This window comes from Octodon degus, unplaced genomic scaffold, assembly GCF_000260255.1.
Source record: "Octodon degus isolate 3935 unplaced genomic scaffold, OctDeg1.0 scaffold00163, whole genome shotgun sequence".
In the NCBI taxonomy this organism is placed as follows: domain Eukaryota; kingdom Metazoa; phylum Chordata; class Mammalia; order Rodentia; family Octodontidae; genus Octodon; species Octodon degus.
The window spans coordinates 824,494-840,164 of NW_004524739.1; the positions used below are offsets into that span (position 1 = coordinate 824,494).

The following is a 15,671-nucleotide window of genomic DNA, read 5'->3' on the forward strand; positions in this document are numbered from 1 at the left end:
TGGCTGGCATGTGGTGCTGGGGGATTGAACCGTGGTCCCTGTGCTTTCGTTTAGCTTAGCTTGTTCTAAGTAGGTGCTTTAGACCACTGAGCCATCTCACCAGCCCCATGTCTTGGGTTTTTTGAGATAAACATTAAGTAGCCCAGGCTGGCCTTGAACTCACCATGATCCTCCTGCCTCAGTCTCCTGAGAGCTGAGATTACAGATGTGCACCTTGAAACCCAGACATGTCGTGTTTCTTGTTGTTTTGTTTTTTTAACTCTGTAAGCAACTGTTGTTTTCTGAGCTCTGTGTGTGGCCTGAAAGCTGGGCCACCAAGACCGGGCATGGTGGTGTACTCCTGTAATCCCAGTTTTGGGGTGGCTGGGACAAGAGGATCACTATAAGTCAGAGCTGCATAGTGAAACCTTGTTTCAAAAATAAATGAAATAAATAAAAGATTAAAAAGTTTAAAAATAATCCCTAGGTTGGTGATGCACAGATTTGCTCTTGTGTGCAGAGGCCTCAGACTTCTGGCGGGGACAACTGGGAGGTCACATGCCGCAGAGGGCCTGGGCTGAGAGTGGGAATTGAGAGTGAGAAAGCCTCCATTCAGTGCCTTTTGGGTCTCTGACACATTACACACCTTCTTTGGGCTTCTAAGCGCTTGCTATGGCACGTGTGCTGCAGTGGGCTGTTTGTATCATTGAACACTCTAGAAGGTTTGCCACCACTGGCCTATGCTGTTGCCCTGCCAGGGATGGCTTTCCCTTGTCCTTTGTGCTTGCCAAATTCCTATGCAGCTTAAATGGTCCAGATCAAAATTTTACAGCTTTGGGTAGGGGAGATAGCACAGCAGCATAAGCGCCTGTCTGTCAAGTGCAAGGTTCGATCCCTGGTACCACACGCAAAAAAAAGGAAGAAGGAGGATGAGGAGGAGGGGGGAGGAGGAAGAGGAGGAGGAGGAGGAAGAAGAGGAAGAGGAGGAGGAGAAGGAGAAGCAGAAGCAGAAGCAGAAGCAGAAGCAGAAGCAGAAGCAGGTGGTAGCGGCACAGGCTAGTCTTTTCTTTCCCACTCCTGGGAAGAAGCAAGTGCTCCTTTCTGTTTGCAGGGTGCCCGGTCCACATCCCTAGTAGAACACCTAGTCCAAGGTGTCCCTTCTGGCTGTCTGTCCTGGATGTGGGTAGCTGATGGAGTAAAGATTGTTCACCAAGAGAATTTCTTGGCCACCAAGAGAATTTCTTGGCCAACATATGTTGTCTCTGTGAACTCACTGGGGTTCAAGACTGGGCCTTGACCTCTCAGGAAAGAGTCATAGCATATAAGTGTCTTGAACTGATTATAAAATGAAGATGCCATCTCGGGGAGGTTGAACCCTCTGGTAAAGAGGGCAGGGTGTAGACTCTGGAGTCAGCTGTGTGGGTTTGAATCCTGACTGCCCTTTTAGTCATGTGACCTTGGGTACATGACTTCTTCACTAAGTTAAGATAAATAAAAACAGTGTTTATATCGTATAACATAGTAATGCTTCCATTGCACTCATTGTAGTACTGGACATTTCTTTTTCTTTTTTGGCTGAACCGTGGGGATTGAACTCAGGCCCTTCCACTTGCCAGGGAAGCGCTTATTCCACTGAGCCATCTCCCCAGCCCAGTACTGGACATTTCACAGAATGTCAATACATTTTACTGACATTATATGTAGTAGAAATCAATGGTATTAGGCAAAGACCATTTATTCATTCCCCAAATATTTATTGAGGTCCTACAATATTTGAGGCTCAGATGAATCAGACAGGTGCTAGTTTCTATGGAATGCATATGAGAAGATATACATGTGTGAATGGAAAAATTTTAATTGTATATTTGTTTTTGTTTGTTTGTTTTGCGGTACCAGGTATCAAACTTGGGATCTTGCACTTTCCAGGCAGATGCTTATGCCACTGAGCTATATCCCCAGCCCTTAATTGTATATTTGTAATTGACTTCAGTAATTACAAAAAAAAAGAAAGGTAAGGGGCTGGGGAGATGGCTCAGTGGAATAAGCACTTCCCTGGCAAGCGCAAGGACCTGAGTTCAATCCCCGGTTCTAAAAAAGAAAGAAAGAAAGAAAAAAGTAATTCAAGTACTTAGGAAGGAGGCAGGAGGATTATGAGTTCCAGCCCAGCCTGGGCAACATGTAACTTAGTGAGACCCTATTATGTTTATTTTATTTATTTATTTATTTTTTAAAATTTTATTTATTTATTTTTTGTGTGTGTGTGTGTGTGGCTAGCTCAGCCCACCAGGGGGCGGGGCTGGCTGGCATGTGGTGCTGGGGGATTGAACCGCGATCCCTGATGCCTTGCCGAGCTTGTTCTAAGTAGGTGCTTTAGACCACTGAGCCATCTCACCAGCCCCCTATTATGTTTAAATAAAAAAAAAAAAATTGAGGGCCAGCCAAATAGCTCAGCGGATTAAAGTGCGTGCAAGCAGTCACAGGGCTGGGGGTTCGATCTCCAGGCTTGCCACTCTGGCCCTGCCCTCAGGGTGCACTGAGAAAGCAAATGAGACTGGGTGTGGTGGTGCACACCTATAATCCCAGGTTTTAGGAGGCTGTAAACAGGAGGATCACTATGGAGTCCAATAGACCCTGTATACCCTTCCCTAAAATACCAAAGAAAAAACAAAAAGAACAAAAGTGGTATTGAAGCACATGTGTGAATTAAAGGGAATAATCCAGAAGAAACAAATATGTGATACAGGGCCTAGAGGAAATATAATGAATTACAGGACAGAATCTTCACAAGAACTAAGATGCTGAGATTTTTAAAATATATATATTTTTAGGAGCTGGGGAGATAGCTCAGTAGAATATAGCACTTGCCTGGCAAGCACGAGCTCCTGAGTTCAATCCCCAGTTCTGCCAAAATAAATAAATAAATAAATAAAATAAAAAATGTATTTTTACTACTGGTCTGAACCCAATAAAGACTGTTTCTGCCTCAAAAAATGTATTTTTAAATTTAATTTAATTTTTTATGTATTTAGACAGGGTCTATAGGGTCTCACTACACAGATCAGACTCATAATGATCCTCCTGTTTTCAGCCTCCCAAGCTCTGGGATTACATGCATGTGCCACCATGCTCAGTCTCAGTTGCCGTCTCAGTGCGTCCCAGGGCAGGGCTGGTATAGCACACTGGGGATCAAACCCCTGTCCCTGTGTCTGCCTAAGCAGGCACTTTAATCCACTGAGTTATCTGGCTGGCCCTTTGCTGAGATTTATTGAGTAAGTACAGAGGTTGGCCTGAAATGGCTGTGAACTGGCCCCTATATTTAATAAGGCTGCAAATTAGGATGTGAGTGTGACCTGTCAATCACAGAGATACAGGACACATGCAGAGGAAAAACAATTCTGGTATCTGGGATCAATCAGTTGTTTTTTTTCTGGCACCAAAGATCGAACTCAGGACCTTGCGCTTGCCAGGCAAGCACTTATTCCAGTGAGCTCTCGTCCCCGCCCCTGGGACCAATCAGAAAGGGCTATTTTCAAAATGGTGGGAGATCAAGCAGGTTTTTGATAGGTTGGTGTTGATCTGACATCAGCCTGAAGAACAGGATACAAAATAAGATCTAACCACATGGCCACTGTGCTCTTAGTGGTCAGCTGTCACTTTGCAGAGTGTCCTTTTTTTCTTACTTATTTTTGTCTTTTTTGAAACAGGATTTTTCTATGAAGTTCAGGCTGGCCTCAAACTCACAGTGATTCTCCTGCCATAGCCTCCCAAGTGCTGGGATTACAGTCATGTGTCATCATGCTTGGCCTCTTATCTTTGAGAGACACAGGAGGGGGACCCCTGAGCAGGTGGTCCCCCAAGGCCTCTTTAATAAATCTAAAATCCGGACTGGCGAGATAGCTCAGTGGGTTAAGTGCATGCTTAGGCAAGCTCAGGGACCAGGGTTCAATCCCTGGCACCACAAGGTATGTCAGTTCTGTCCCCGCCCTCCCCCCAGGATCCCTGAGTCAGTCATGGAGACTGGGTGCCGTGGCACATGCCTGTAATCTCAGCGCTGGGGAGGATGAAAACAGAGAAATCACTACAAGCCTGACCTGTGTAGTGAGACCCTGTACAGTCCCAAAAATCTAAAACCTTATTACTGGGCTGGGTGGTCTAAGCACCTGCCTGGCAAAGCACAAGGACCCGGTACCACTTACTTTGCCAGCCCCACTCTGTGAGCGCCACTGAAACTGGATGTGGTGGTGCATGGCTGTAATCCCAGCGCTGGGGAGGCTGAGACAGAAGGAGTCTGAGCTGCATAGTGAGATCTTGTACAAATAAATGAGTTTAAAAAATTAAAAAGAAAACAAATAACTTGATGAAGAAAACAAACAAAAAAACCTCTTGTTATCTTTTTCACTTATCGAGGTCTTCGCTCAGGACAAGAACCTGGAAAGACTCTCTAGAAGGAACCTTTAACACCCCACAAACCCTGCTGACATTAACAGGACTCATTAACAGCATTTGTTGCATAATTTGTGAAGAGCAGTGTAAAATGAAACGCGAGGATCTTTATTTAGCAATTACTGAGAATTTCAAAGTTTCAAGTGAAGAGCCTTAAACTAAGCGTGGAGTTCTGCATGAGCCAACTTTCCATCGCTATGAAAAAAACAGCTGAGAAGAACAATTTAGAACAAACGTGGTTTCCTCTGGCTCACCTCTGTCCATGGCCATTTGGCCCCGTACTGTCTGCGCCTTTGGTGACACAGAGCACAATGGCAGGGAACAGTGGGGGAGCAAGGCTGCCCACCTCAAGGCAGCCAGGAAGCAAACAGAAAGCTTGTGTTGAGTTACACCCCAGACTTTTTTTTTTTTTTTTTTTTTTGAGGCAGAATCTAAGTCACAAAGTTATTAAATTGCCCATGCTGGGCTCGGAACTTGTGATTCCCCCTGCCTTAGCCTCCCAGAGTGCCAGAATTATAGGTAGGAGCCACCAAACCCAATTTATTGGTTTTCTGAGATAAGGTCTTTTTGTGGGCTGGGCTTAGACTATGTGGTACAAGCCAGCCTCAAACTTGGGGCAATCTTTTTTAGGGTTGCTCTAGGTAGGCTCAGGCCCTTGCACTTGCCAGGGAAGCGCTTATTCTACTGAGCCATCTCCCCGGCCCCAAGCTCTGGCTTTTATAACAAAGCTCCTTCCCAAACTCATTCACACTGATGAGGTCAGCGCCGTCTTGATCAAATCACCCCCAAAAGGGGTGAACCTATGAACACTACTGCATTGGGTGGAAATCCTTCAATACCTGAGCTTTTGGGGGGACGCTTCAGATCCAAACCTCTAAAGTGTCAGTGAAGCTTGTTTGCCCATTAAGCAGGCGTATGTGGTGTTGACGACGGAGGTAGGATGTTCTGCCAAGGGCCTCCTAAGTCTCAATTGTCTCTTGTAGGGCTGTTAGAGACTCGAGATTTCACTCTTCTTCAAGATGGGAGGTCATTAGCAAGACAAAGCAGGGCTAGTCTTTTTTCAATTTCCACCCTGTTCCTCTACTTGAATCCAGGGCTTTCCAGAAGGCTCCAAAGTATCTGGTGACCATAGCAACTCAAACCAAACTCCGGGACCTTTTGGCTCCGCCCACAGCCTCGTGGACGCGCTTGTTGATTGGCTCAACACATTAACCAATGGGCTGTGAAGCGGGCTCTTTGCTGTACGGTAAATGGTCCTGGGCATGGAGGGAGGCGGGAAGAGAGAAAGGAAGGGGGGCCTGAGCAGCGAGGAGCGTGCGTATTTCCGGCTCCGCTGCGGAAGACTACCGGAGCGGTTGGGCTTTACGGCAGTCCGAAGGAGCGGGCAGGGCGTGGGACTCGAGTGCGGGCCACCAGGCGTGGATCGGGACCGGCGCGATGGGCGGAGAGCAGGAGGAGGAGCGTTTCGACGGCATGTTGTTGGCCATGGCACAACAGCACGAAGGCGGCGTGCAGGAGGTAACGGCCCTCGCGGCGTCGGCCCACCTGACTTGGCCACGCTCGCCCACGCGTTGCCGTAGCCACGTTCCCTTCATCCTCATCTTTTGGGGGCAGAGGTTGACCGCTGTTGGCCTCGCGGGCTCTGGGAGTTTCCCTACGTTCGGACTACACACCAACTTCCGGTCTGGCGACCCTCTTGGAGGGCTCAGCCCTTGAGGCCCCTCAGTAGATCCTGTATTAGCAATTCTGCAGCTCCTGTTCTCTTCTAAAATTCCCCCGGAGCCTTAGAATTCCTCTGTTCACTCATTGGTGCCAAACATGCTTCTGGCCGCGTTTCTCCTATATTGCTGCATGAGAAGAGCATCCCTTGAGCTATCAAATTGTGATTTGCATTTACCCAGACTTAGAGCCAGCCTATCCATGCGTGCGAGATATGGGGGCTGGAGAGCGAGGTGATGTTAACACGTGGTCTTTTTAGCACCCCTCCTTACAATTTTTTTTTTGGAGACAAGGTCTTGTTCAGGCCAGCCGCAAACTCATACACCCCAGGCCAGCCTTAAACTCACAGTGATACAGTAATCCTCCTGTCTCAGCCTCCTGAGTGCTTGGACTTGGCCGCACCAGCGTGCCCAGGCTTTAAGGTGTTCGTTTGTTTTTTCATTCTTTCTTTTTTTTTTTCCTTTAAGGTTTTAAATGAGAGAATAGGAAACCTGGATTTACAGCTGGTTTGTACCACATACCAACTTGAGACCTTCCACCTCCCCAAGCCCCGCTTTTTTTTTTTTGCCTAGAAGATGGAACTACAAATCCCTGTTTCCAGTTAATAGAGTATCTTGAAGGACTGAATTCTCAATGAAACTTTTTCATTCAACATGTGTTTGTCACCAGTGATTGATGAATTGATGTGTGCCAGACACTCAAGCAGGTGGATCCTGAGAATCCTGCCCTTGCTCTCCTGGAGCTGACAAAGAGCATTTACAAACAATTCATACTCAGTGACTGATAACTATTGTGTATGACACAGTAACATATATTGTATGAACTATGAGGCCCAACTAGCAGCACAGATTCTGCATGTTTTTTTTCAGGCAGGAACAGAAGTAGAGGGGGCCAAGGAGAGATAGTTCAGCAGTCTTTAAGTGCAAAAACCCAAGTTTGAGGCCCAAACATTGTTCCCCCAGCAGCATGCTGCGCCATCCCCTGCCCCAATCTGGGTGTGGTGGTGTATGCCTGTAATCCCAGCCTGGGGAGGCTGAGACAGGAGGATCGCTACAAGCCCGAGTCTGAACTGCTTAGCTAGAGCCTGTACCAGATAAATAAATAAATTTAAAAAAATATTAGAAATAGAAAGGCTGTTGATATTAGGTCAGAGCCCATATTCCATAAAACCTCCAAAGGCCAGGGAGTGGCAAGGATATTTGATCACTACATATTTCTTGACCTAGACAAACCAGGCTTCCCAACCAGCATACTTTGCACAATCTCCTGCTAATTCTATGTCACACTGGGGACAGGCTTCCATTCTCACTCTCCCCAATTGCCTATGGTGACCAAGGACTTGTAAATCCTTTGAGATGGTAGGGTGTTTCTGATCTACAAATGTGAAAAGGCTGTTTGTTGCCAACCCTCTAAATTTTTTTTTTTTTTTTTTTTTTTTTGGTGGTACCAGGGGTTGGACTTGGGATCTTGCACTTGTCAGGCAAGCACTCATTCTACTGAGCTATCTCCCCACCCCCCTCTAAATTATCGACACAATAGATTTGGGAATACTTTTTGGTTTTTGGTACTAGGAATTGAATTTACGACTTCATGCTTGCCAGGCAGGTGCTATGCCTCTAAGCTATCTTCCCAGCTCCCAACATGGTTTTGGAAGTGAGTATTGAAAAAGTGTCTAGAAACAAAAATTGTAACTGCTGAGATAATTGTACAATCAGATTTAGAACCTCTCAGACAAATAAAAGGACTTGTTGGTGCTTACCTTCCATTACCACTAGATAGCTCCATTTAGTAAGAAGTGCACTAAGCATGTACAGATAGTTTTGTGTTTTTTTTTTAACATTTAGTGGGGCTGCATCCTAATAAAACCATTGTAAGTTGGAAATATGGATGTAATATAATGTTTGCCTGCCTGGCAAACGTGAGGTCCTGAGTTCAATTTCAGGTACCAAAAAAAAAGTGTCTCATGTACTGAACATCAAAACTTAGCAACACATAGGGGCCGGGGAGACGGCTCAGTGGAATAAGCGCTTCCCTGGCAAGCGCAAGGACCTGAGTTCAATCCCTGGTTCCGCAAAAAAAACAACAACAACAACAACAACAAAAAAAAAAAACAAAAAAAACCCCAACAACTTAGCAACACAGTGCACCGTAGACCCTAGCTAGGTTCATTGTCCTCATGATGGAGTAGCTGACACGGAGCTCACTGAAGAGAGCACACACGTTACTAGCCCAGTGAATGACCAAAATTTGATTTCTATATGTATGTTGTGTTTATATCATTGTTCATTCACAAGATCCTGAGACAAGCCATGATTTAGCAACTGTCTGTATTCTGAGCCATTGTGTAATGGCCTCACTGTAGCTGAAGGAAAAAATAAAGCCAGGGCTAATGGTTCCTGTGCTATGAAGATTTTACCGTCTATGAGTGAGACTTCTGCTCTGTGGCAGACACTGTGGAAGGCCCATCCCCATTACCTCATTTGATCCTCACAAGGCCCTGGAACTAGCTCCTGCAGTGTTAGTTCAGAAGCCTCCCCAAGTCACTTAGCTAATACCTTAGTCCAGTGCTCAAACCCACGCATTTGGTTACGTGAGTTCCCCAGCTAGAGTTAATCCATTTTCGCCTTCATGGAGGAGATTTCATTTGCTGTCTTCCTGGCTTGTCCGAGGGTCTTGATCAATATTTTACTTTCTGGAGATAAACATTGCATTTGAGGACCTAGATAAAGAGGAACAATGTTCTCTATGTTCAGGTTGCTTCTAGCACCACAACAAAAGTGGATCATGTACACAGATACACACAAGAAGTCAGAAATCTGCCTCCCACATGATCCAAAGAAGGTTAGGCAGGCTTGCTAGTGAGAGTGAGCAGAGGGGCTGGGCTGGGAGGCTCGGTGAAGTAGTCCAGCGTGGACTGAGGAAGGTGACTCCGTGCACTTGAGGGTGCCTAGCGTGGCACTCCCCAGCTTCAGTCTTCTCCCTCTGTCTTCCAGCTTGTGAACACTTTCTTCAGCTTCCTTCGACGCAAAACAGACTTTTTCATTGGAGGAGAAGAGGGGATGGCAGAGAAGGTGAGTGTGGGAGACTCCTCTCTCTTGGGCAGGTCTCTGTTCAGTAGGAAAGTTCATTTGGTCTTCCTTTAGCATAAAGGGAACCTTTACGAGAGGCTGAATGCCTAGGGTGAGGCTTGGGAGAAGGCAAGCAAGCACTGAAGCCTCACGCCTTGCGGGATATGTTGTCCGCTATTTCCCATGATTTTTAGCAGTTTTATGAAAGGCATAGTTGTTAACTATCCCCGTTTTATTTTATTTTTTCCCCCATTTTAGATAAGAAAACTGGCTCAGACGTTTTATATGCGAAGTTTTGAGCCTAGTTGTAAGAGAACCAGGGTTGAAAACCTGCGTGTGTCACTGATAGCATGATATAGTGCTACCTTTTTTTTTTTTTTTTGGTACCAGGGATTGAACTCGGGACTTCGTGCTTGCCAGGCAGGTGCTTCCCTGGCCCTGCTTTCTTTTAAAAGACCGGTTCATGTTGGGTAGTACAGGCTGGCCTTGGAATCACAATTCTGCCTCAGCCTCCTAAATGCTGCAATTACTGGCATGTGCCGCCTTACCCACTGTCACGGGAACTTAATTCCCTTTTCACTAAAGAGGTTTTGACTAATTATTTAGCTGAGAAATGAGTGGGCAAATGCTAGAAACCAAACTGAGAAGAAAGACATTTAACAAGACTCAGAGTTCAGTGAATCCATTGTCTACCTCAATGTAGTGACACAGAATTCAGTGGTTTGGGGATTGGGTTTGTGGTACTGGTTCTGAGACCCGGGACTTTCTTTTGATTCCTTAATTTATAATGAAGTTTTCCCCAAAATAAATAAATAAAAAGGGGCCAGGAGATAGCTCAGTAGAATAAGTGCTTGCCTGACAAGTGCAGGGGTCTGAGTTCAATTGCCGTCTGGGGACGTGTTTTTTTAATCTTAGGGAAGGGTCTACAGGGTGTTCAGGGTCTCACTACTAGATCGGACTCATAGTGATCCGCCTGTTTATAGCCTCCCAAGAGCTGGGATTACAGATGTGCCACCATGCCCAGTCTGAATTGCCATCACAGTGCACCCTGGGGGCAGGGCTGGCACGGATCGAACCCCTGGCCCCTGTGCCTGCTTGCAGGCACTTTAATCCACTGAGCTATTTGGCTGGCCCATATAATGAAGTTTTTGAAGATTGGTAAATTATGCCAGACTTGGTGGCAACATTCCTGTAATCTCAGCACTTGGGAGGCTGAGGCAGTGTGATCAAGACTTGGAACGCAAGGGGCTGGGGAGATGGCTCAGTGGAATAAGCACTTCCCTGGCAAGCACAAGGGTCTGAGTTCAATCCCCAGTTTCGCAAAAACAAAACAAGACTTGGAGCCCACTTTGGCCTACAGAGTGAGAATGTGTCTCAAAGAAAACAGATTGGTAAATCATGAGAACGGAAACTCGCTCAACTGTGAGTGTGTGTGTGTGTGTGTGTGTGTGGCCAGCTCAGCCCACCTGGGGACGGGGCTGGCTGGCATGTGGTGCTGGGGGATTGAACTGCGGTCCCTGTGCTTTGCCAAGCTTGTTCCAAGTAGGTGCTTTAGACCACTGAGCCATCTCTCCAGCCCCTGATTTTTATTTTTAAATATCTATAATATTTGTTTTTACTTACATTTGAGGCAATAATAGAACAGAGACATTTGGGAAAACTGAGATGCTCTAGAAAATGTTTTGATACTCTGAAACAGCTCTGTAATAAGAGGAGCTTGGCAGTAGGAGTTCCAAGGTCTTGTTCTAGTATACAGGTCATATGAGGTTTTTGTTTTTTGGTTTTTTTTTTTTTTTTTTTTTTTGGCAGAATTGGGGATTGAACTCAGGCCCTTGTGCTTGCCAGACAAGGGCTTGTTCCACTGAGCCATCTCCCCGGCCCCCTCCTGTGAGTTCTTATGCCAGACACTTCAGGGTTGCAGAAGTGAATATAATCATGGTCTTTTTTTTTTTTTTTTTAATAGGTCTCACAGTATAGCTTTAAAAACATAGTGAATGCTGGTGTGGTAGGTAGTGCACACCTGCATCTCCCCATTCCGAGGCTGAGTCAGGTGTACTATAAGTGTCAGCACAGTATGGGTAATTTAGCAAGAACATGTCTCAAAACAAAAGTAAAAGACGGGTGAGCATATAGTTCTGTGCCAAGAGCCTGGGTTCAGTCTCCAATATTGGGAGAAAAAGAGTGGGGTCTCAGACCGCCCTGGGGTAACAACGGCTGCCACAGCATAGATGTCTACTGGTCCCTCTTCAGAGCCCACCAGAGGCCTGTGCTCTGTTCTCTTGTATCATCTCTTTTCCTAGGAAATCAATTTCTCAAGACAGGCAAAAAGCTAGCTAGCATTTTTTATTTTAGAGCTGTGGCTTTTTTATTTTTTTATTTTTTTTTATTTTTTACTGTATTTGGTACAGGGTCTCACTACACAGCTTGGACTTGTGATCCTCCTGTTTCAGCCTCTCCAGCGCTGGGATTACAGGCATGCACTACCACTTCTGTTTTGGTGGCTAGTTCAGTTTCATTGGCCAGCTCAGCGGGCCCAGCCTGGGGTGGGGCTGGTACATCATGCATTACTGGGGACCGAACCCAGGTCCTTGGGTTTCCCAGGCAAGTTCTTAGACTGCTGAGCTATTTCCCTGGCTCTGAACTGTAGCTCTATGAAAGATGATCAGTACCAGTAACCATTAGGGAAATGCAAATCAGAACCATAAGACACTGCCTTCTGCCTATTAGGCTATCTTCTGTCAAAAAACAGGAAAAGCTGAACACAGTGGTGTAGCTACTTAACCAGGAAGGTTACTTGAGTACAGGAGTTTGAGACCAGCATGGGTAGCATTAAAATAAATAGTAATAGAGGGCTGGAGAGATGGCTCAGTGGTCTAAAGCACCTACTTAGAACAAGCTTAGCAAAGCATCAGGGACCGCGGTTCAATCCCCCAGCACCACATGCCAGCCAGCCCCGCCCCCTGGTGGGCTGAGCTGGCCACACACACACACACCACACACACTCTCTCTCTCTCTCTCTCTCTCTCTCTCTCAAATAAAAAAAAAATAAAAAAAAAAAAAAAAAAAGGATATCAAGTTTAAAAAAAAAAAATAGTAATAGAAACTCCAGCAAATAAATGTTAACAAAGATGTGAAGAAACTGGAATCCCTATATATTTTTGGTGGGAATCTTAAATGGTGTATCTGTTATAGAAAATAGCATAGTGGTCCCTCAGAAAATTAAAGATAGAATTATATGATCCATATATTGTTCTTGATATATACCTGAAATAATTGAAAGCAGGATGACATCAAGGATTTATTTGCATACCTGTGTTCATGGCAGCATTATTCACAACCAAAAAGTAGAAGTAGTATATATTTAATCTATCCATCTTCCCCCTTTTTTTTTGTGGGATCGAACTAGGTACCTTGTGCTTGCCAGGCAGGCGCTTATGCCACTGAGCTATCTCCCTGGCCCTTTTCCCTTCCTCCCTCCCCTCTCCCTCTCCCCACCTCTTTTTTGTTATGTACCCCAGGTTGACCTTGAACCCACTATTGTAGCCCATGTTGCCCTGGAACTCCCAGTAATCCTCTTGCCTTGGACTCCCTGGAGTTACAGGTGTGAGCCACCACACCTGGCTTAAATGTTAATTTTTGAGGAGCTGCCAAAAGTATGTGTGTGTTACAATTTTTCTACATGTTCATTAGTGCTTGTTTTTTTTTTTTTTTTTTTTTTTTTTAATGTATTTGGTACAGGCTCTCACTATGCAGCTTGGACTCATAGTGGTCCCTTGTTCAGACTCCCCAGTGCTGGGATTACAGGTGTGTGCCACCATGCCTGGTCTCGATGGCCAGCTCAGCACACCTGGGGGTAGTGCTGGCACAGCTTGTGGTACCAGAGATGGCCTGGTCCCTGCACTTGCCTAAGCAGGCGCTTAGTCTGCTGAGCTATCTGGCCTGCTCTTGTTTGTTTTTTAAAGAAGTGTGAGATAGCATCTCATTGTGGTTTTGATTTACAGTTCTTTTATGATCAGAGATGGTATACATCTTCCATATGCTTGCTGACCATTTGTGTATCTTTTGTTTTGAGACAGGGCTGTGCTAAATTGTCTAGGCTGGCCTTGAACTCATGATGCATCTGTCTCAGCCTCCCAAGAGGTTTTGCCCATTTTTTAATTGGATTATTTGATTCTTATTGTTTCTTTGACCCACAGGCCAGATAAAGATCCACGTATTATATGGGTTGATGGGAGGAACTTGTACATTGAGAGCCTCTCTTTTGCTCATTTGTCCTGACTTACTTCCCATAGTCTGGATTTTTCTTATTAGGACATCTTGTGTCAAAAAAACAGGAAAACTGCACAGTGGCCCTGCTAGTGGAGAGGCTGAACCAAGAAGGTTACTTGAGGCCGGGGACATGGCTCAGTAGTATAAGCGCTTCCCTGGCAAGCGCAAGGGCCTCAGTTCATTCCCCAGTTCTGCCAAAAAAAAAAAAAAAGAAAGTTACTTGAGTACAGGGGTTTGAGCCTATACACTTTTTTACTTTTGAGCATATAAACATTATCCTCACAGCCTTTCTTTTGTTTCATTTTATTTTTAATTTTATTTTATTTTTGCTCTGCAAAATAATAATAAACTCCAGCAATTAAATGTTAACAAAGATGTGAGGAAACTGGAACCCCTATACACTTTTGATGGGAATCTTAAATGGTGTATCTGATAGAGAAAATAGTATAGTGGTCCCTCAGAAAATTAAAGATAGAATTATTCTGAGTTCAGGCTGGCCTTGAACTCACTTTGTAGCCCAGGTTGGCCTCCCAGCTAGCAACAGCCCTCTTGCCTCAGTCTCCCAAGTGCTGGGATTATAGGCATGCATGCCTAGCCCACAGCCTTTCTAATAGTATATGCTGCTGAGTAACCAACTGACTGATCTTCCCTTTTGGGGATTGAACCCAGAGCCTTCACACTGAGCTATATCCCCAACCTTTCTTTTTGTTATTACTGTTTTTTAGAAAAGGTGTAAATTGCGTGGGTTGGGCTTGTACTTGGTGATCCTCCTGCCTTGGCCTTTCAGAATACTAGGATTACAGCATCTGCCACTGTGCCTGGCTCTTTCTACTTTGGTATTGTGGATAAAATCTATGTCCTCAAACATGCTAAGCACATGTTTTAGCTCTGAGCTATTCCTGGCCTGTAGGGTTATTTCCCCTACCCAGCAACCAGTTTTAGCCGGGCATACATGCCTGTAGTCCCAGGAGTCAGCACTGGGAGGCTGAGGCAGGAGGATCATTGTGAGTTCAAAACCAGCCTGGGCTACAAAATGAGCTCAAGGGCAGCCTGAACTGCATAGTGAGACCTTGTCTCAAAAAGACCAAAAAAAAAAAAAAAAGTCCTGACATAACCTACTTAACCTGTAATTTATTTAATTCTGACACCCAGCTACCTAGATTTGGACAAGCCCCATCGATGGGGGCTGAGTCCTACAGGATTGCCCCCTTGACACCAGTCAAGTCCCAGTGCTTCCAACCATAAGCTAAAAATAAGTTTCCTTCCATAGGCATGACTGATTAAATCACTGGCTGCTGGTAATCTAGGTCTTCTTCCCTCCTGGGAAGTTGGAGATTGGCTCTTAAAGATCCAACCCTTTGATCCTGCTGGGTCTTTCTACCTGCCCCCATCCTGAAGCTATATATTTAGGGTCTTTTTTTTTTTAATATTTATTTATTTTTATTTATTACATTTATTTATTGTGTGTGTGTGTGGCCACCTCAGCCCACCAGGGGGCGGGCTGGCTGGCATGTGGTGCTGGAGGATTGAACCGCGGTCCCAGTGCTTTGCCAAGCTTGTTTCAAGTAGGTGCTTTAGACCACTGAGCCATCTCTCCAGCCCCTATATTTAGGGTCTTAATGAGTCCTTCTTAGAATAAAAGGTACTCCTGTTGTTTGGGAAATTCTGAAAGATTTAGGGGTTGTTTGAGGAACCTTGAACAAAACCCAAATGTTGATGTTTCTGTAGGTATATAACAGTCCCATGGTATTAATACATTTTGGTTTGGTTTGATTCCCCCCCCACCCCCCCAACCAGGGATTGAACTCAGGCCCTTGCACTTGCCAGGGAAGCACTTATTCTACTGAGCTATCTCCCCGGTCCAGTTTGATTTGATTTTGGTGGTACTGAAGATTAAACACAGGGATTTTGCACAAAACTACAACCCCAGCCTGCTTTATTTTTTATTTTGATATAGGGTCTCACTAAGTTGCCCAGGCTGGGCTCAGACTTGCAGTCCCTGTGCCATAGACTCCTGAAGTGCTGGGATTACAGGCCTGTGCTGCCACGTCTAGTGAATACATTGCTTTGTCCTTTGGATTTGCTATATGTTGGTAGTTAGCTCAAAGGCTTGATTGGCTTAATTGAGGGCTTTTTGTTTCCCAGAACTACTTTATAGACCAGATGGTCTGGTGTACTCAATTACTCCAGTAA

The 15,671-nt window shown here is 45.2% G+C and overlaps 1 protein-coding gene across 1 annotated transcript in view; it reads left to right on the plus strand.

Moving 5' to 3' along the window:
- The first annotated feature begins 5,742 nt into the window (after nucleotides 1-5,742).
- Nudc (nuclear distribution C, dynein complex regulator) overlaps nucleotides 5,743-15,671 on the plus strand; it is an 18,567-nt gene continuing 8,638 nt past the window's right edge. Inside the window, exons 1-2 of the mRNA XM_004642858.2 lie at nucleotides 5,743-5,940; nucleotides 9,135-9,212. Coding sequence (XP_004642915.1) covers nucleotides 5,860-5,940; nucleotides 9,135-9,212 — 159 coding nt within the window. The 5' untranslated portion in view covers nucleotides 5,743-5,859. The remainder of the gene's footprint in view (nucleotides 5,941-9,134; nucleotides 9,213-15,671) is intronic.